At 39.9% G+C, this 22,016-nt stretch overlaps 1 protein-coding gene across 9 annotated transcripts in view; it reads right to left on the bottom strand.

Moving 5' to 3' along the window:
* brsk2b (BR serine/threonine kinase 2b) overlaps nt 1–22,016 on the bottom strand; it is a 948,417-nt gene that overhangs the window by 350,853 nt on the left and 575,548 nt on the right. For all 9 annotated transcript variants that reach the window (XM_073049611.1, XM_073049613.1, XM_073049614.1 and 6 more), the window contains exon 4: nt 5,997–6,137. In XM_073049611.1, the coding sequence (XP_072905712.1) occupies nt 5,997–6,137 (141 nt within the window). The remainder of the gene's footprint in view (nt 1–5,996; nt 6,138–22,016) is intronic.

The following is a 22,016-nucleotide window of genomic DNA, read 5'->3' as shown; positions in this document are numbered from 1 at the left end:
TTGCACTACGGTCCCAATTACATAATCTGTGCTCTGTGTGCAAACATAACGGCTCCATGCCTGCAAGAAGCCACCCATTTATCTGCTCAAATCAACAAGTTAAAATTTCTCATGAAAATCAGCACCACTGGTAGAGGCAAGTTCAAACTTCTATTTTTAAGTGCTAAAATCAGACTCGACATCTTTATTTGATGTCAGCCGTGTACACGTTCAGATTTATAGTCAATTAAATCTTTCTAATAATGTTGCTATGTTTAATTTATTCCATTAATTCTGATACATAATATTTATGGAAACAATATAAATTATTAACAAATGCACTGGCAATACAGAATATATCTGCAGTTTATCTAATGTATGGTGCAGCAACTACCAGAGGCTACATTCTCTGTACTAATTAAAACTTAATATAAACCTTAACCAGTTAACTGGCAGGGAAAAGATATCCCCACTGCGGAGAAAAATTTAATTTTTGTTCTCAGAAATAAGCAGCAGCTTGTGGCTTCATCCTTTTCACTCTCCAGTATTTATTTAAATTTTTTGTGATGTTCTTGTGGCGTTTTGTGCGGGGGAAGGGGTATCTGATAGGGGTTGATGTTCTTGCGGCATTTCTTTGTTAGTTTTTTGTGTGAGGCTGATGTTCTCCTTGTGTTTTGTGCAAGGGAAGGGGGGTTGATTATTGTGTTGCTCTTCATTTTTGTGCAGCGGGGTGGGTTTGCTGTTTTTCTTTGAACTGACTTCCATGGTTTTTCTTGGCTTTATGACTATCTGGAGAAGGAAAATCTCCAGAGTTGTATACTGCACACAATAACTTTGACAATAAATGAACTTTTGACCCTTTTAATTAATGATGCACTTTAAGTTACGACATTCAAGCTGATGAATACCTCAGTTTGATTTATTTGTGATATAAGTTGTCCTTGACAACATGGCATATTAAATTGCCACACTGTTTACATATTCCTGTAAGATCTCCAAAATCTTGCTAAAACTCCACATTCAAAAGTACAATGGTAAAATGAAGCTGGACTGATTAAATTTCTATAAATCAAATGCTTTCTTTCTTTGTTAACCTTTTATTCAGGTCATCCCCCAGCACGCACCAGTTTCTGATGTATAAGGCAAGAAGGAGAATTGTTCTAAGCTTTCTACCACCAGGATTGCCTCTACTATCAACTATAATTACTATGACTAAACCTGACATTCAAACGGTGTGTTTAAGGAAGAAGATAAATTGCAAGAAGCTTCACAGAGACATAGGGAACTACAGACGTGTTATGAAAGATGGATGAAACCCTGTTAGTTTCCTTGGCTGCGTAAGTCTAAGGAAGACACAGTCTGGTCCTGCCAAACCCGTGAGAATGAGATGGCTCTCCCACCCTAAACTCCAGTTTGTGTGGATGCTGTGTAGTTTTCTACCCTTTTACAACTTAGTGCCAGAAAACAACAGACAACGCACTGCATAAGATTAAGGAATTATATTCATGAATCTGAACTTAACTAAAGGGTTAGTAAAGAAAGAAAAAGAACAGAAAGGGCCCATTATAATTGAACAGTCAAATGTGCACAAATTGGAGCTCAACTCTTCCCAAAATTCATATTCACTGATCCTCAGTCGATCTCGGCACCTGGCTCCATCAAATCATGGTCACCCACCAGGTCGTATCCTATGCCCAGTTCTTTCCAGCATCTTCTCATTGTGGAAGCCGAACAAAAGACCCAGCTCACATTCCAAAGCATTCCAAGCTCTACTATAACACAAACACTGCTTCTGCAGAAATACCGTTACATTAGCAGCGAAACCCTTCCCAGGGTGTAACATGGAGTATTAAAATAAGAATGTGCATCAAAGAAAGTGGGGACATTGAAAGAAGAAATTCTGAAGTAGGAGCCTACTTCGCTTAATGTGAGCAGCTGCTGCAGAAGGTGATGCCTGTGTCAAGAGTAGACAAGCAGATTTCCTTTTAAAGGCAGGTTCAATATTGTTTGACGTTGTATGAGAAGAATGGTTTACGGAGTTGGCATGGGCCAGGAGCTTGCCGAGGACAGTTTCTGAAATGCAGGAGGTGATCAAAACGTTGCTGTGTGAGGACGAGGGAAGGACAGGAGAATAAAAGGTTGAAGAGGATAGTTCAGGAAGTCAAATGCAGTAGAAAAGTACACGGTAATTAGCAAGAACCTTAACAGCACTGATGTATAGAGGGATCTTGGGGTGGAAATCCATAGCTCCCTGAAAGTTGAAACGATGGAAAAGGTGTATGACATACATATGCATTCATTGCTTAGGGCTTTGAATATTCAAGTCAAGAAGTCATGTTGCACCTGAATAAGACATTGGTTTGTCCATGTTTGGTCCCTGTTCTCAACTCATTCTCTCTACCACCCGCTACACTCCCATCTTTCACTATTGCATATCTCACCCTTTTTATTCCCCTGACTCAATCCACCATAAATAAATTGACAACAAACTTAGAGGCAAAAAATATCTACTCCCCACCACAAACCTGAATCTTCTATTGTGGAAGCCTTAGAATTCTTATTACAAACACATTGATCCACAAGTACAGGACAGCTTTCAGTGTTAGCTTTTTGTTTTGTGTTGAAGGAGTGCAGCAAGAAACTATGGAGCCCAACCTCAGAAAGTTCAGCTGGCAACATTGGTAGGTTGCGGTCAAATAAAACAAGAATTTCAATTTCAACAGTGGACTGAGCTGAGAGGATAACAATACTGCACAGTTCTATACATCTACTGAACAGGATCTCATTAGTTGATGAGTTGCATCGAAGTTCTGCAACAAGATTGAAGTCTCATCATAACTACATGTCAAATAAACTTCAAAGCGTTTTTCCACAGAATACATTATTAGAACATTAATATTTTTCCAGATCTTCATTTAGTTAAAAATACCAAAGTGACATTGTCTTAATGGTTGATAGACTGTCTTGTTTAACCTACTGCCTAATTAACCTCAAGTAATTGTGCCTATATTTGAATATATTTGCATCATAATCAGTTTCACATTATCTTTGATGAATAAATTCACTTACAAATTACATTATCTTTTATTTTTAAATTGTAAAATGAACAGTTGAATTTCCTTTGAACAATTATTTCTCTTATCTCAATACTTACATTTTGAGGAGGTGAAACTTAACAGTATGAAAATAAGACTACAGCATATACTGAGTTTGATGTGTTTTTATACATCACTGACACTGTGCATGCAGCTATCTTTCTGAGTTGCAGGATACATAAAGCCAAACAGTCCGAAACACACTACAGTAATAAAATCAGAAGTCAGTAGTCGGCAGGCTAAGAGTCAACAAATGAACCAGTGAGTGCATGCAGCTCTGATGTTTGCAAAGGACTCAAACCTGTTCTCATCATGCAGGTTATCTTTGATTCATTGAAGCCTTCAGCACATTATTATCCAAAGGTCTATAAGTAACCTTCTACCCAACAATCTTGGCAGCCTTTCGCAAACAACTCAAAGTGAAGATGATTTATTTCATTGAAGAAATGCCAATCAATTCAGCTCCTCCTTTTAGGTTTGTTTGATGCTCATCCAAGTGATGACTTCAAAGCACTAAATATTTAACATTCTGCTTCTGGTAATGAAAGGAAGCATTCCTCTGCTGTTGCTTTCTTTTTATTAATTATTTTATCTAGCATTAGATACCTCCAACATGGTACACTGTTCCACCTATCCATCTTTTAATTGTAACTTTAAAGTAATCTCTGCATCCTCCAATATGCAGTTCTAACTCGTTGAAAAGTGAGTGAGTGAAAAGACACATAAAAGTGTCTTAAAATATGAGACTCCATTTATGACAATTCTGGAAATTACATTTATGTTTTTGTTGGTTAAGCAGGATTCTACTACTTCCATGTACAACTCCTCCAATTTGATCAGTTTCTTCACAATTATTTCATAATCACACTCTTTTGCTTTGTAGCACAATCTATTTTATTTCTCCTGCATGCTTCCTTATCACAGATCTTCTGTTTGGATCTCACTTCTTCAAAGTTTAAAATAAATTTATTATCAAAGTACATATATGTCACCGTGTACTATTCTGAAATCCATTATCTTGCAGGCATTCACAGTAGAACAAAGAAATACAATAGAATCAATGAAAAACCACACACAAAGACTGACAAAACAACCAACGTGCAAAAAAGACTGCACAAATGCAATAATAATAATAAATAATAATACTGAGAACATAAATAATGGAATCCTTCAAAGCGAGTCCATAGTTTGTGGAATCAGTTCAGTGTTGAGGTGAGTGAAGTTATCTTTCTGTTTCAGAAGCCTGATGGTTGAAGGGTAAAAACTGTTCCGTAACCTGCTGGTGTGGGACCTAATGTGGGACCTCTTTCCCAATGGCAGTAGTGAGAAGAGAGCATGGGCTATGTGGTGGGGTCATTGATGATGGATGCTGCTCAGCCCTTCACCCTCCATTTTAAAACTCATTTTGTTGCTAGCAGTTTAGAGTTCTGATGCAAGAAAAGCTCCAAACTGTTTCTCTCCATATAGATGATGTCTTGTTGTAGCTCAACTGTGCATTTCCCTTGTTATTTGTTTTTATTTTTAACATGTAGGGATTGTTCTGTTAATCTGTCACAGATTACCACTTGTGAAAACTGCAGGCCCTGCACGTGATTTTATTTTATATATCGCTGCCAGTCTGCCCTGAAAACACTGGTCATACCAGCCCCAATAAAACAGCAAACAAGTTCTAATACAGAATAACGTTTAGCCATAAAGAAGTGACCACAGCTGCAGTTCCATCTTGGAATTTGATAAATTCACTAATCTGTCACTGCGTATTTATAATGACTGCATTTAACTAATTTCTTACTGTACTATCTTTACTGTATTACTCCTTTCTTAACACATTGTACGATCATTGCTTCAGTATATTGAATTGCTAATAAAAGTTTGTAAACTGTTAAAAAATACATATTTAAGCACTGGGTAAGACTTCTTGAATGGTTTAAAGAAATAATTGTCAAACAGATAATAGAAGGCTACCTAATTCTGTGCTCTTTTCTGCTAATTCATTATCATATTACTCACATGAAAATGCACAAATTATTCTGGATTAGGCTGATATTAATTTGATCACAGTAATGACCTGCCATGTGTGTAGCGAAATTCCCATTCATAAATAGAGAGAAAGAAGAAACAGGTGAAGAGCAAATGACTACCCACGCAGAAAATCGCACATCCAAGAAAATGATGTTAGATGGTCTCACCTTAAAATAGGCAACAAAACAAAAAAGCCAAGTAAAAGCACAGTTACATAGAAGAGGACTGGAATGAACAAGCAAAACTGTGACCATCTATACTGGGCTCTGTTGCTTGATGGACACCAACAACCTGCTTTCCTGTAAAAGAACAAATGTATTGTTTGCTACTTCGAGTTGGGACTGAGTGTGATTGACGGCCCAGTGGGACAACTGAAAAGGAATCACTGAACTATAGCTGTCTAGCAAAATCAACAATTCAGAGCTTAAATATTACGAAAAGCAAAAATGAAAAGACCTCAGTACAAATTATATGGTCACCACTACTAATAAACTTCAGCTTCCGGCAAAATGTTAATCTACAGCTGTTTACCAAGTAAATACAACTTTAGTTACAATAAACTTTTTACCATAAGGAAAGTTTCCAAAGTCAAATTCAACATCTCTGAGGGAATTTGACTAATTATCATGCTTTTGATGCCAGTCCCACGACGAATCCCCTTCCTGATGTACGCGGATAAAAGTCATATGGTATCAAAAGATTCTAAAATTATTACTATCATCAAATTTTAATAGCATCCCAATAGTAAAGAGCCCACATATGCACAGAACCTTTTCTTGATTGATGTGATCATTCTCAATAACTGTTGAATAGTGTCGAACAAAATATATTCTATACACTCCATTTAAACATAAGCAGATTCATTTTTTATTTTATGTGGAAGCAATGTTTGTAGCTTACCATATTGAATGACTATGGCAGAAATCTAATGCAGAGATTATTTGTCTGAAGAATTTTCTGGCCTCCTTTGGTGTCAATCGTCCTTTTTTCACGAGATAATCGAAGAGTTCTCCCCCAGAAACATGTTCTAGCACCAAGTACCTGAGAAATGAAATTACACAAAGTAAGAAAAGAAATGGGAGATGATCTGAGGATTCACGTAAATATAAGAACTTAAATCAGCAGAATATTTCTGCTGAGAGGTTCTATCTTAATGAAAGGGACAAAATAATACTCTAATTGCCTGCTATTATGGCTTAAAAACAAATAATATTTTATGTTTTAAAAAATAAGGTATGTAATGCAAAAGCATCCAGAAATTAACGTTGGAGACACAAGAGACTGCAGATGTTGTAAACCGACAAACTGCTGGAGAAACTCAACAGGTCAAACAGCATTTGTGGATGCAAAGGAACAATCAGTATTTCAGATTAAATGTCGCAAGTCCACAAAAGTCAAAGCCGGCAACCACTTTGGATAAAGGATCACAGGATCTACTCCATTCTTTTATTACCATAATTATTTCTGCACTTTTTGTGATGTAATTGAAGAATTACAGAGTACACTGCTAAAGAAGGATATAAACAGTGCATGACGATATTAATGGCCTAACAGGCAATGTTCATGAATAATAGCATTTTGCCACTAGATTAATGAATGTGTTAACTCATTTCTATTAAAAAAAGATTTACGACAACATTAAAACTGTGGACCGAATATTTCCATTAGTATCAGCAACAATAACTTCTGAGCTTTAGTACCAGAAAGGGGGATAAATAAGACAATAACATATGAATAAATAACATTTTAAAATGACTCATTTACTCCAAAACATAAGGGCAGAAGATTTAGTTAAAACTCATTTCAAAAATGAAAAGCTTTCCACAGAACAATCAGAGGTTGTGAAGGACAGTTCCTAGATAGTGGCATTTACAGAGAATTCTGAGGGTACTACAATAACAATAAAATATGTTAATAACTAATTATAAAAATGGTAATTATGCCACTGCCAGAACTATTATCATTATTATTAGAAAGTACATGTTAAAGAGTTAAATTGTTCGTCTCCATTTTTAAGTAGTTAAGGATACTGCCAAGGCAGAGTGGAATCCCAGGGTGCCAGGAAGCTGGCTCATACTTGATGAACTCACCTGGTTGTCATGCTGAGGCGGCAAATTCAGAAACAATGATTCAGCTGACATTGTACTTAATGGCATTTTTATATTTACATAATAAAGGGCCTTGGGAACAAGACTAAAGCACTGAATTCCATGCTGCTTTAACTTGGACACTGCTGGCAGTCAAGGCCAATGAAGAACAAGTTGCAATTACCGTGGCTAACAGCGAGAGAACTGCTTTATGTGCCCCTGGAAGTCATTGCCCTTAAGCTACAGAAAGCTGCTTGTAGTAAAGGTGCTGTCTGGTTGTCCGCTGTAATACTCTTTTAATGCACAAGTTGCTTCAAACACTTTGTAGTATGTGGCAGAAAGCAGAATAAAATCAGTAGAATGCAAGGAGGGCAAGAAGGAGGCATCCTAATCAGAATCAGGTTCATTATCACCTGACGCATGTCATGAAATTTGTTGTTTTGTGGCAGCAGTTCAGCACAAGACATAAAAAATCCGTGTTTCAATAAATAAATAGTGCTAAGTGGAAAGCGTTCATGGACTGTTAAAAAATCTGATGACAGCGAGCAAGAAATTGGTCCAAAAACATTTAGTGTGGGACTTGAGTCTTCTGATCCTCCTCCCCAATGGTAGCAATAAGAGGCCATGCACAGATGGTGAGGGTCCTTAATGATCAATGGCTCCTTCTTTAGGCACCACCTTTTGAAGACTTTCTTGATGGTGGGGATGATTGTGTCCACGATGATTGATTGAGACTACAGTCTTCTGTAACCTCTTAGGATCCTGCACATTGGAACTTCCATACCAGTCAGAATGCTCTCTACTGTACATCTGTAGAAATCTTCGAGATTCTGGACACAAACAAAATCTGCTCAAACTCCTAATGAAGAAGAGCAGCTGGCATGCATTCTTCCAATTCAGATTGATTTACTTATCACATGTACATTGGAACATATGGTGAAATGTGTTGCTTGCATAATAACCAACGCAACCTAGGTATCACGTACAAAATGCTGGAGGAACTCAGCGGGTCAGGCAGCATCTGCAGAAAGGAATAAACACAGGACATCTCAACCCGAAACGCTGACTGTTTATTCCTTTCTATAGATGCTGAGTGACTAGGTTTGTTCAAAGGTTCATTTATTTATTATCAAAGTATATCAACTCTGAAATTCTTTGTCTCCAGGTTGCCATGAAACCAAGAAAGAAATGAAAGACAGCACGTTCATCAACCCCCAAAGACCCCCCTCCCCACACAAAAAAACAAACAAAAACAGAACAGGCATATTAACCCCCAAAATTCCTCCCACACAAAAAACCCCCCAAAAAATGGAACAGGCATGTCAACCCCCAAGATACCTCCTCCCACACAAAATAAAACACGAAACATCGGGCAAAAAACACAGAATATAAAAATCTATAAGATTGAAAAAAAACTCTATAGTCCAAGTCCACATCCAAAACACAGAAAACCTGGGGAACAATCTTCGGGCCCAGCGGCAGACATTTCCCTCTCTGTAGTAGAGCGATCAAAAGACAGGCAGCCAGTGCTCATCCTCTGCACTTGCCCCGATGCTTCAATCTTTCTTGTGCTTTAATTGGTGAACAATGGAAGTTTTAACCAGCGAAATGGAGTCAAACAAAGGCTTGCATCCTGGCCCGCAGGATTCTTGCCACGAGGCTCCTGCACACTGTCTCTGTCTACCAGAATCTTCTTGGGAGCCTGCAGAGTGCTGAAGCACCTGAACAACTTCCAGGTTTTGACATTTGCCTCGACGTTTCAATTTCCCTTGTCGCTTTAATCGAGGAACAATGGAAGATTTAATTGGCGAAATGGAGTCGAACATTGGCTCACAGTCTGCCCACCGTGAGTTTCCCACACGCTGCCTTTACCTCCCAGAATTCTCTCAGAGACTGCAGAGCATTAGAACACCCGAACAATCTCCAAACAGCAATTCACAGGCACCAACGGTTCAGGAATCACATCCAAGATGCAAAGCAAACGTAAAGGACTTAAAAGAAGTGAAAGATATGTTTTCATGATCCATCCAAGAGACAGTGACCAAAGGAGTTTTGTATGCAGGTGCCATCTTGATCTTGGATTTCCAGCATCTGCAGATTTTCTTGTGTTTGTCATTCTACAACCCATGTATGTTGGGACAGCCTACAAGTGTCACCACACATTCCGGTGCCAACATGTGCCCAATAGTCAGCAGAGCAACGTAAGCAGCAACAACAATAACAGCAGAACAAGCCCTTTTCTCCCTCACACTCACCCACACACATACACAGACAGGTCTCTAACTCTAGGACAGGCCATTGTCGGGCTCGCAGTCTCCAGCGGACCCACAGACACCAGGCCTCTGATGATTGTGTCAATGGGTTGGTCCCAGGATAATTTCTGTGAGATGTTGAGAAACCTCTCACTTTTTACAGTGCCAATATTGATCTCTCAATAAAGCCAGGTGTATGTTCTCAACTTCTTCTTGAAGTCCACTGTTAATTCCATGGTCTTGCTGATGTTGAGTGTGAGGTTATTGTGACACCATTCGACTATCTCACTTCGGTACACTACCTTGTCACCATCTGAGATTCTGCCAACAGTGGTATCATCAGCAAATTTATAGATGGTGTTTAAGCTGTGCCTAGCTACTTAGTCTTGACTGTAGAGAGAGTAGAACAGTATAAGGACACAGGTGTGCCTGTGTTGATTGTCAGTGAGGAGAAGACGCTACAACCGATTGACACTGAAAGTGATCTCTCAATAAGGACATCAAGGATCCAGTTGCAGTCGGATGTACAGAGTCCCACATTTTGAAGCTTAGTTGATTATTCCGAGGGATGATGGCGTTGAACACTGAGCTCAGGGTAAAGCAACAGTTTGGCACATACTGGATGGGTTGAAAGCCCTGTCCTGTTTCTGTTCGATAATGCTCTATGGCTCTATTTATCTATATTTAAAATAATAAGGTCCACCTCTTTAGCACACAGTATCTTACCAAATAAGCAACTATCTATTTATGCCTCCCCTACTTCCTGTTGCCCTTGGATGTTCCCTGTTCCCTTTCTCCCCAGCACACATTACTCCTTCGAAGAACTCAACAAAATTCATCACAGAAGATTCTTTTTTCATAAAACCACATTGACTTTGTCTAATAACCTTGACATTTTCCAAGAGCACTGCTGTAATATGTTTACTAATAAGTACCAACATTTTCTGCAAGCTAATTGCCCTGTAGTTTCCTGCTTTCCATCTTTTCCTCTCTTATATTTATTGTTTTCCAATATGAACCAAGGAAATTTGGAAAACTATAAAGAAACTATGCACTACCCCACTCACTATTTTTGTGATCCTGAGATGGGTCCATCCGTGCCCAAAGTCTTGTCAGTCTGCACCTCTAACATTTTCCCAAGTTCATCCCTTCCCCTTTGGCACTATTTCTGGTATTTTACTTGAATGCTCGATTTTGAACACTGATGCAAAATATTTAATTCATCTACCGTCCCCCATGATTAAATTCCTAGAATCAATTTATTACCTTATTTTACCAACATTTTCTCATTCTCTAATGTATATAAAATAACTTTACACATAAAATACATTTGTGAAAAATTTTCATCGAAGTTAGAAAGGGTTTTAAATGTTCAGCATATGCTCAGTGGCAAGATCAGCCAATCCTGAGGCATCAAAACAATGCATAATGCACAATTACTTTGTGTGTGCTGTAGTCCCAAGGAGACACCGGTTTGAGTAGCAGAAGAGTTTAAAGGAACGACCAGGGGCAGTCAGCACTTTTTTATGTGCTGCAGTTCCCGAGGAGGCAGAATTAGGCATTGCGCGAGGTCCAATAAAAATAAGTTAGATTTAAGCGGAGTAGCCGTTGTGTGAGTGGGACAGTGTTAGAGTGGGTAGTTGAGGATTAGGCTCATCGAGGCTTCTGCGAGGAGAGGTGAAGGCAGTAGGTAGATTTTTTTCATTATTACTGTTTATTTCTTTCTTACTGCACATTTAGAGCTGTGGGCATGCCAGACTGGATATTGGAAAGCTCCTCTTGTGGGATGTGGGAAGGCACGGAGACCTCCAATATCCCTGATGACTACACCTGCAAGAAATGTATCCAGCTGAAGCTTCTAACAGACCATGCTAAGGAGTTGAAGTTGGAACTGGATGAACTCTGGATCATTCAAGAGGCTGAGTGGGTGATAGGCAGGACGTAGAGGGAGATAGTTTTACCCGAGGTACAACACACAGGACTGTCAGGAGGAGGAAAGATGATAGAAAGCCAGTGAAGAGTTCCCCTGTGGCCATTCCTCTCAACAACAAGTATACCAATTTCAATACTGTTGAGGGGGGTGACTAAGCAGAGGAAAGCCACAGTGATCAGGTCTCTGGCACTGAGTCTGGCTCTGTAGTTCAGAACCTAAGAGGGTGAGAAAGGTGAGCTGGATTAATAGGGGATTCGTTGGTTAGGGGAACATAAAAGATGTTCTGTGGATGATAGCCAGATTCTCAGATGGTTTGTTGCTTCCCAGGCACCAGCATAAGGGCTATCTCAGATTGAGTCCACAGCATTCTTAAGTGGGAGGGTGAGCAGCCAGAAGCTGAGGTCCATGTCAATACCAGTAGCAAGGGTAGGATGGGTGATGAGGTCCTGCAAAGTGAGTTCAGGGAGTTAGGTGCTAAGTTAAAGGATAGGACCACCAAAGTTGTGTTCTCAGGACTGCTACCTGTGCCACATGGTACAGTTTAACACATGGCTAAGGAGTTGGTGCAGGAGGGGCAGCTTCAGATTTTTGGATTATTGGGCTATTTTCCATGGAAGGTGGGACCAAGGAAAGGCCAGTTTGTACCTGAACTGGACAGGAACCAATATCCTCATGGGAAATTTTGCTAATGCTGCATGGGGGGGGGGGGGGGTGTGGGGGAGGGAGGGGGTAGTGGGGTTAAACTAGAGCTGCAGGGGGATGGGAACCAGAACTCCAGGACAGATAGTGCAGTGGCCGCAGAGAATGATGTTGTTAAACTTAAGTACAAAGTCAGAGCTGGATGGGATAGAATTTGTGAAATATGTTAAATCAATATGTAACCAGGTGACTGTTATTATTTTTTATTGTTAAAGTACACTTATGTATTCACCCTGTGCCTTTAAGAGGAAATGGTGCTGATCTTGCCAATTAAAATGCTGAGCAAGATTGAAGTCAACATGGACAAAAGCTGACTGCAAGCGACGATGTTCAGCACCATCTGCCTGCATCCGACCTGTCTACTTCTCCCCCTCACATCCTGCTGCTGAAGGAAGGCACCAGCACCTGACTGGTCTACATCTCCCTCACTGGTGCAGGGATCTTGGGTCTTGGCAAGGTTTAACTGGCGCGGTTTGCAGATTGGACTCAGTTCTAGAGGACTCTGCAGTTCGAGTTATATGTATTTCTGGTTTCAGGTTACTCATTTATTTCGTTGTTATTTTGAGTGATATTGATCAGGGCGGCCTGCAGTCAGTGAACAACGCAGGGCTAACTTAAGCTGAACTGAACTAAAGTGAACATTTCTAGACATCGGGGGACTCTACAATTTGATGTTTAATATTCTATGTGTTATTTGTTCGTTTTTTGCTGTTTATATGATTTGTTCCTTTTTTTTACACATTGGGTGTTTGATGTTTTCTTTGACCAGATTGCATGGTGCTTCTTTGTTTTGTGGCTGTCTGCAGGAAGACAAATCTCAGGGTTGCCTAATGCATACATACTTACATAATAAATGTACTTTGACTTTGACTCGGGATAGCGGACATAGCCATATGTGTGATAAGTCACATCTAACCAATCTTAAAGAGTTTTTCAAGGAAGTCACCTGGAAAGCTGATGAAGGCAATGGAGCCTGCATGGACTTTGACAAGGTCCCACATGGGAGGTTGATCAAGACGGTTCAGTCTTTTGGCATTTAAGATGAGGGTGGTAAATTGGATTAAATATTGGCTTGACAGAAGTAGCTAGAGAGTGATAACAGATGGTACCTCTCTGACTGGAGGCCTGTGACTAGTGGTGTGCTGCAGGGTTCAATGCTGGGTCTCTATATCAACAATATGGATGATAATGTGGTATACTGGATTTTGCAGATGACACCAAGATTGGGGATGTAGTGGACAGCGAGGAAGACTATCAAAGCTTGCAGTGGGATTTAGACCAGCTGGAAAAATGGGCTGAAAATTGGTAGATGGAATTTAATGCAGCCAAATGTGAGGTGTTGCACTTCGGCAGAACCAGCCAGGATGGGTCTTACACAGTGAGCGACAGGGTACTGAGGAATGTGGTAAAACAGAGGGATCTGGGAACAGATCCGTAAGTTCTTAAACATGGCATCACAGATGGATAGGGTTGTAACAAAAGCTTTTGGCATGTTGGCCTTAATAAATCAATGTATTGAGTACAGGATTATGTTGAAGTTGTATAAGATGTGATGAGACCTAATTTGGAGTATTATGTCCAATTTTGGTCATGTACCTATAGGAAAGATGGAAATAAGATTGAAATAATGCAGAGAAAATTTACGAGGATGCGGCTGCCGGGACTTGAGGACCTGAGTGATAGAGAAAGCTTGAATAGGTTAGGACTTTATTCCCTAGAATGTAGATGATTGAGAGAAGATTTGATGTATACAAAAATACGAGGGGTATAGATAGTGTAAATGCAAGCAGGCTTTCCCCACTGAGGTTGGGTGTGACTAGAACCAGAGGTCATGGGTTAAGAGTGAAAGGTGAAATGTTTTAAGGGGAACATGAGGGGAAACTTCTTCACTCAGAGGGTGGTAAGAGTCTGGAACGAGCTGCCAGCACAAATGATGGATGTCTGGTTGATTTCAACATTTAAGACAAATTTAGATAGGTACATGGATGGGACGGATATGGAGGGCTATGGTCAGGGTGCAGATCGATGGGACTAGGCAGATTAATAGTTTGGCAGAGACTAGATGAGCCAAGTCCTGTTTCTATGATGTAGTGCTTTATGTACTGTATGACTGTATAAAAGCATGCAGACATGGTCAAGAGATTCAAATTTTGTTCAGACGAACATCAGAATGTGGTCTACAATAACCTAAGCAAGCGGCCTAAAAAAGGAAAAAGAAACACAATTAATTCACAACACTACACACTCTGAAGGCTTTAGCTGCAGAAAAATTATAGATTAACTGGAAGGCAAAGATACTGAAAATGCTGAAATCTGGACAAACAGAACATTGGAAGAGCTCAAGAGAGTGAAGTGGCATTTGTGGAGGCAAAAGCTGTGAGTGTGAGCTGTTATCTTGGGTTGAGATCCTACATCAGGAATGAAAGGGATGAGGACAGATTATATAGTAGTTTGAGTGAGAGTTGGGGCAAAGGTTGATAGGTGGAGTCACATGACAGAGGTACTGGACAGGTGGAAACAAGTAATGGAGGGGGAATGGAAGTTGAGCAAAGGGAGAAGAAATGTTGGTGGACAGTATGAGTGTGAGCACATGGGAGGAGCTGTTGGTCACCTGAAAATGTAAAATTCAATGTTCATACCATTGTGTTGTAAGCTACATAAAAAGAATATGAAATGTTGTCCTAATTTGCCTTTGCTCTCAATATAGTAGAGAAGGCTGACGACAGACAAATCAGTGTGGGAGTGGGAAGGGTGTTAAAATGACATGTAACTAGAAGTTTGCGATGACCATTGCATCCCCACTCCCAGAAAAATTATCTAGCCTGTATTTATTAATTTTTATCTTATTCAGAAATACAGTACGGAATAAGCTCTTCTGGTCAGTGAACCACACTGCCCATCAACCCACCTATTTAACACTAAGCTAATCAAAGGACAATAACGAGAATTCTGAGGCTGTACCCTCTAGTCCAAGGCTCCCCCACTATAGGAAGCAAGCTCTCCACGTCCACTCTATCAAAGCATTTCAATATTCGACAGGTCTCAATGAAATCTCCTCTCATTCTTCTGGTCCATTCAATTAATCACACATTTCAGCAAAAGAAAGCTAAACGAATTGTGAACACCCTTAATGGAAATTTTTTTGTATAAAGATTTGCAATATAAGGCAAGCAAGCAGGGAAAGAGTTCATCAGAGATGGAGCTCAAACAGCTGTAAAACAGCATGTAATACTTTACGATTGTGCAGTCTATATGGTGCTCAATTTAGAAACAAAGGAAAAGAAGTAAATTATGTGAAGATTACAGTTCTGGAATCCTGGTTATGGAAAAATTGCTTGCTGTTTTTATAATTGTTAATTCAACAAGAAAATTTCATTTGTCCTCTGATGACCTGGCTTTTACACAAAAGCAGATTGTAATGGAGATGCTTGTACAATTACTTATACCACATGTGTAGAGGTTATTTTGAGATTTTTTATTCTGCCAAAATTACCTTGGATCGATTGTGTGCCAACATTGACATCTGTTGGAATCTCACTTTATATTAGAACACTGATGAGTTTACATTGTAAGCAGGAGTAAAACTACATTTCTCATGTTACTCAATCCCAATAAATGTAAAGGTTGCCAAATTTTGCTGCAGGGTTATAGAGAAAATATCAACATAAAACTGAAGTGCTTTCCTATTTTCTGTTTCCTTCCCAATTTCAGCCTGTCCCTCTCTTGGCACAGGGCATTTCTTCATTCAGTTCTTCACTCCTAATTTATGCCCCATTTATTCTCTTCTCTACCACCAGCCCATTTAGCTATTCGTTCTTCCTAGCCTGTTCTCATTCCTCCTCACTTGAATGACGATTCGTGTAGCAAGATACGACTGGTTCACTACTCCCAGAATTTGCACCCACTTACTTAATGTTTATTTAGTAAATTCTACACAATTAATTATACAGAATGAATGGGGAGTATTGTAATGAGTAAAGGACATACAGATAGCATCTATGGAAATGTCACGGAAATTAGATTTGACAAAGACAAGACTGATCCAATGTACATGTGGGGTAAAGAAGCTGCAGAAAGTGAGTGGTATTTCCATCAGTGAGACTTGTGGAGTTGTCTGTGAAAATCTAAGAGAAAAGATTGGCACTGATTAAATATGTTCAAAAACAGAAGGATTATCTAATACAAGGAGTTAACAAAATGATACAGTCAAGGACAAAATGGAAGAACTTTGATGCAAAGGAGTGACGTAGGAGAGAGGATTTTGAAGTAGAAGCCAGTGGTTTCAAAGGATCCACAATAACCCACCTATTAATAATTAAACCAAATAAAGAAGCAATGAAAAGACCTAACATGTCTTCATGAATAAAGCTTCAGCATCACATCCCTGCTCCCATATTCTAGACCTCTTGAAGATAATGCTAACATTGCATTCATTTCAAGAGGTTTAGAACACTAGAGCAGGATGCGATGCAAAGGCTTTACAAGGCACTGTTGAGGCTTCAACTTGAGTATTGTGAACAGTTCTGGGCTCTTCATCTAAGAAAAGATGAGCTGGCATTGCAGAGGGTTCACTGGAGGTTCACAGGGATGATTCTGGGAATGAAAGTGTTGTCATATGAGGAACGCTTGATCGCTCTGGGTCTGTACTTGCTGGAATGTAGATGGATGGGGGAGATCTCAGTGAAACCTTTCAAAGGTTGAAAGTCTAGAAATGGTAGACGTGGAAAGGATGTTTCCCATGGTGCAGTTGTCTAGGACAAGATGGCACAACTCAGATTAGAGGGGGCGTCCATTTTAAACAGAGATGTGGAGAGATTTTAGTCAAAGGTGGTGAACTTGTGGAATTTATTACCACAGGTGGCTGTGGTGGTCAGGTCATTGGGTGTATTTAAGGCAGAGCTTGATAGGTTCTTGAGTGGACACGACATCAAAGGTTACGGGGAGAAGGCCGGACAGTGGGAATGAGGAGGAAGATAAAGAAGGATCAGCCATGATTGAATGTTGGAGCAGACTCGATGGGCCAAATGGCCTAATTCTGCTCCCTATGTCTTATGATCTTATGAATGCTTGGCAAATTGAATGAAGATTCGTATTTTGTTGAAAACTAACTTAAAAGTGCTGTACAAGTAGGCTATTCCCACACTCAGACATTACATTGAGCTAGGTATAATTTGAGCCGACATAATGTACTACGAATCCCTCAAGAGTGCTAATATTAGTTAGGCAACTTTCTTAATACAAGATTACAACAACTATCATAAGACAAAGCGCTCAAGGTCTGAAACATCGTCTGTAGTTTATACGGGAAACTGCCAGCATTTTACATTTAAGTGTGGGATTTCTGTGGATATAGGTGCACACTTGGACATTCTAAAGTTTCAGACAATTATTTGTAGTGAGCCTATAACCAAATCAAGGGGACCAAGGCCAACACGTACAATGATAATGTTTGGAAATATTTTCACTTTTCAATGTTTAATATTATTTGATTTTTAGTTTTTTTTAAAATGCTTTCTAATATTAGTAACATCCAGAAACATGCACTGCAATTTGAGTTCTCATCAGTTTTATCAGTAATTGCATGGATAAGGCTTGTTTAGATCCAATCTGTTAATACTCTGGATGATGGAAAGGCATTGTCAGTATTCAAACATTGCTATTGAACTTGTAACCAGCTTCACGTTTTCATCATGGAATATAGAAAAGCCAAGAAATCAATCCAAAATGTAACAGTGAACACAGGTGGACCACCATTATTTGCTAAAATCTGGATTGTTAACTGTTTCAGCTTTCACAGGCAGTGCCCACCTTTCAGAGTGAATCCAGAATTTCTGATTTTTATTTCGGGTTTCCGTAATCTGTTGCTTTTGCTCTTTTATTATACTTATGCAATACATGACTCTCGTCAGCAACAACACAAACTGTTGAAAGCAGAACATAGGTGGTTGTTAACTAACAATAATAACAACCAGTGAGGCCCCAAGTTATATTTATACATCAGGAACTTAAATGCACACTTGAAAGTTTGACTAACCTTCAAACTGTTTGTTCAAGAATATTTCATTATGCTGAGCAATTTCTCATTAAAACAAAAAAACAGCCCTGTATCAGAAAGCCAGGTATGACCAGTGGAGGGCAATTTCAAGGCGAAGGGACAATTTCGAACAAGGATGGAAGTGATATCAGATGCACAGCAACTCTAGCAGGTACTGCAAGACATTAATTATTACAAAGCGAAACCCAATACTTTGAATGGCAACGATGCTTCACTACCAGATGAACTCAATGCCTTCTATGCATGCTTTGAAAGAGAGAATATAACTACAGCTGTGAAGATCCCCACTGCACCTGATGACCCTGTGATCTCTGTCTCAGAGGCCGATGTTAGGCTGTCTTTAGGATGTTAGGATGTTAGACCTTGCAAGGCAGAAGGTCCCGATGGAGCAGCCGGTAAGGCTCTGAAACCCTCTGCCAACCAACTGGCGGGAGTTTTCAAGGACATTTTCAGCCTCTCACTGCCACGGGCAAAAGTTCCCACTTGCCTCAAAAAGGCAACAATTATACCAGTGCCTAAGAAGAATAATGTGAGCTGCCTTAATGACTATCGGCCGGTAGCACTCACATCAACAGTGATTAAATGCTTTGAGAGGTTGGTCATGACTAGACTGAACTCCTGCCTCAGCAAGGACCTGGACGCATTGCAATTTGCCTATCGCCACAATAGGTCAATGGCAGACGCAAACTCCGTGACTGTCCACACGGCTTTAGACCACCTAGACAATACAAACACCTTCTTCAGGATGCTGTTAATCGACTATAGCTCAGCATTTAATACGATCATTCCCACAATCCTGATTGAGAAGTTGCAGAACCTGGGCCTCTGTACCTCCCTCTGTAATTGGATCCTTGACTTCCTAACTGGAAGACCACAGTCTATGCGGATTGGTGATAACATATCCTCCTCACTGATGATCACACTGGCGCACCTCAGGGGTGTGTGCTTAGCCCACTGCTCTAATCGCTATATACACATGACTGTGTGGCTAGGCACAGCTCAAATACCATTGATAAATTTGCTGACGATACAACCATTGTTGGTAGAATCTCAGGTGGTGATGAGAGGGCATACAGGAGTGAGATATGCCAACTAGTGGAATGGTGCTGCAGCAACAACCTGGCGCTCAACGTCAGTAAGACGAAAGAGCTGATTGTGGATTTCAGAAAGGGTAAGATGAAGGAACACATACCAATCCTCATAGAGGGATCAGAAGTGGAGAGAGTGAGCAGCTTCAAGTTCCTGGGTGTCAAGATCTCTGAGGATCTAACCTGGTCCCAACATTATGATGTAGTCATAAAGAAGGCAAGAAAGTGGATATACTTTATTAGCAGTTTGTAGAGATTTGATATGTCAACAAATACACTCAAAAACTTCGATAGTTGTACAGTGGAGAGCATTCTGACAGGCTGCATCACTGTCTGCTATGGTGGGGGGAGGGGCTACTGCATAGGACTGAAAGAAGCGGCAGAAGGTTGTAAATCTAATCAGCTCCATCTTGCGCACTAGCCTACAAAGTACCCCGGACATCTTTAGGGAGCAGTGTCTCAGAAAGGAAGCGTCCATTATTAAAGACCTCCAGCACCCAGGGCATGCCCTTTCCTCTCTGTTACCATCAGGTAGATGATACAGAAGTCTGAAGACACACACTCAGTGATTCAGGAACAGCTTCTTCCCCTCTGCCATCCGATTCCTAATTAGACATTGAAGCTTTGGACACTACCTCACTTTATTTCTGTGTTTGTACAGTTTTTAATCTATTCAATATACATAATTGATTTACTTGTTTACTTATTCTTATTATGTTTTATTTTTTTTTCTCTCTACATTATGTATTGCATTGAACTGCTGCTGCTAAGATAACAAATTTTGTGTCATATGCTGGTGATAATAAACCTGATTCTGATTCTAAGTTGGTGACGTGAAGAGCTACATTTCTCTATTTCACAAGACTAAGCACTCCACTTTTGCTTAAGCAGAGTCTAGATGCAAAGCAGTCTCAATTCTTGATTTTACCCATGGATAGCATTTTTCATTTTCCAATCCATTCTGTGCCTTTGAGTTTCAGTTCTAATTCCACCTATCGCAGTATTGATACCCACTTTTGTATTGTGAACATACCCTTAGGGATTATATTAAGGGTCCTCATTGTTTCTATGACAATGAGATTACTATCCTATACCTCTGGATTCTAAATTGTTTTCAGATGTGAAATCCTGGGCTCCGATAACTTATTTATCTGTTCCATCTAATCAGATACCAGTCAAATTGATTCAATTAGCACAAGTGGGAATATGTTAGACAAGTAAATAATGGATTAATTCACCGTTTAAAAGACGTTGTTCTCTGAAAAGGAGAGCATTTGCAATAATTTGCTGGTTATTAAGTTATTCATTATGTGCACACTTTTCTTTTAAGGAACCATGAGCCTGCTGGTGTCCTTCTACAGAAGTTAGGGCATAAAATTCTACAATATCCAACATAACTGTAGAAAAATAAATAACTGGTGTAAGTAAATGGCCCCACAGCAGAATTAAACATGTATCATATGAACTATTTAATTTGTTTTAATATTGAATATTTTATATCTTAATATTTCTTTGTGAAACCAGCAGCAGACTTGCTGGAGACCAATTCTGTAGATTTGTTTCTTGCATTATGCATTATCATTATTTCATGGACCTGTCAGGTTTGATAGGGCAGACAGCTTCAGGAATAAATAGTTATCAATTCATCTCCTGACCTGACTAGAGGAAATAGCCACATCTAATCTTTTAGAATTATTATCCCAATTTGGTTCTGAGTCAGTGCTACAAAATTAAAATACCACAGCTATTCTAAGTCCAAAAATAAAAATAGGAAATACTGGAAATACTTGGGGTCAGTGTGGACATGGTGGAGGATTACAAATACCCGGGGATACGAATGGACAATAAAGTGGACTGGTCAAAGAACACTGAGGCTGTCTACAAGAAGGGTCAGAGCCATCTCTACTTCCTGAGGAGACTGAGGTCCTTTAACATCTGCCGGACGAAGCTGAGGATGTTCTACGAGTCTGTGGTGGCCAGTGCTATCATGTTTGATGTTGTGTGCTGGGGCAGCAGGCTGAGGGTAGCAGACACCAACAGAATCAACAAAATCATTCGTAAGGCCAGTGATGTTGTGGGGGTGGAACTGGACTCTATGACGGTTGTGTCTGAAAAGAGGATGCTGTCCAAGTTGCATGCCATCTTGGACAATATCTCCCATCCACTCCATAATGTACTGGTTAGGCACAGGAGTACATTCAGCCAGAGACTCATTCCACCGAGATGCAACACTGAGCGTCACAGGAAGTCATTTCTGCCTGTGGCCATCAAACTTTACAACTCCTCCCTCGGAGTGTCAGACACCCTGAGCCAATAGGCTGATCCTGGACTTATTTCCACCTGGAATAATTTACTTATTATTATTTAATTATTTATGGTTTTATATTGCTATATTTCTACACTATTCTTGGTTGGTGCAACTGTAATGAAACCCAATTTCCCTCGGGATCAATAAAGTATTTCTGTCTGTCTGCTGGGTGCTGAGAGAGCGTGCAGCCTGGCTAGCGACTGTTCCATGTGGACACCTTTAACATCTCTCTGAAATAATCCACTGTCCCTGCAGGCTTCAAGTTTGCCACAAACATCGTAATGCTGAAGGGACAGACAGTAAGTTGCCTTAGCAACTACCATCCAGTGGCACTGACCTCAATAATAATGAAGTGCATTGAGCAAGTGGTCATTAAATCCTGCCTTCCCACTCCATTGGACCCCTAACCAGTCTGTATATTGCCCGAATCAGTCCACCAGTGATGCATTAACTTCTGCCCTCTACTCAGACTTGTCTCACCTGGAGTATGGTGTCTCC

This window comes from Hemitrygon akajei, chromosome 6 (assembly GCF_048418815.1).
Source record: "Hemitrygon akajei chromosome 6, sHemAka1.3, whole genome shotgun sequence".
Taxonomy (NCBI): domain Eukaryota; kingdom Metazoa; phylum Chordata; class Chondrichthyes; order Myliobatiformes; family Dasyatidae; genus Hemitrygon; species Hemitrygon akajei.
The sequence above is the reverse complement of the archived record's forward strand: the minus strand, read 5'-3'. Positions and strand labels throughout refer to the sequence as shown.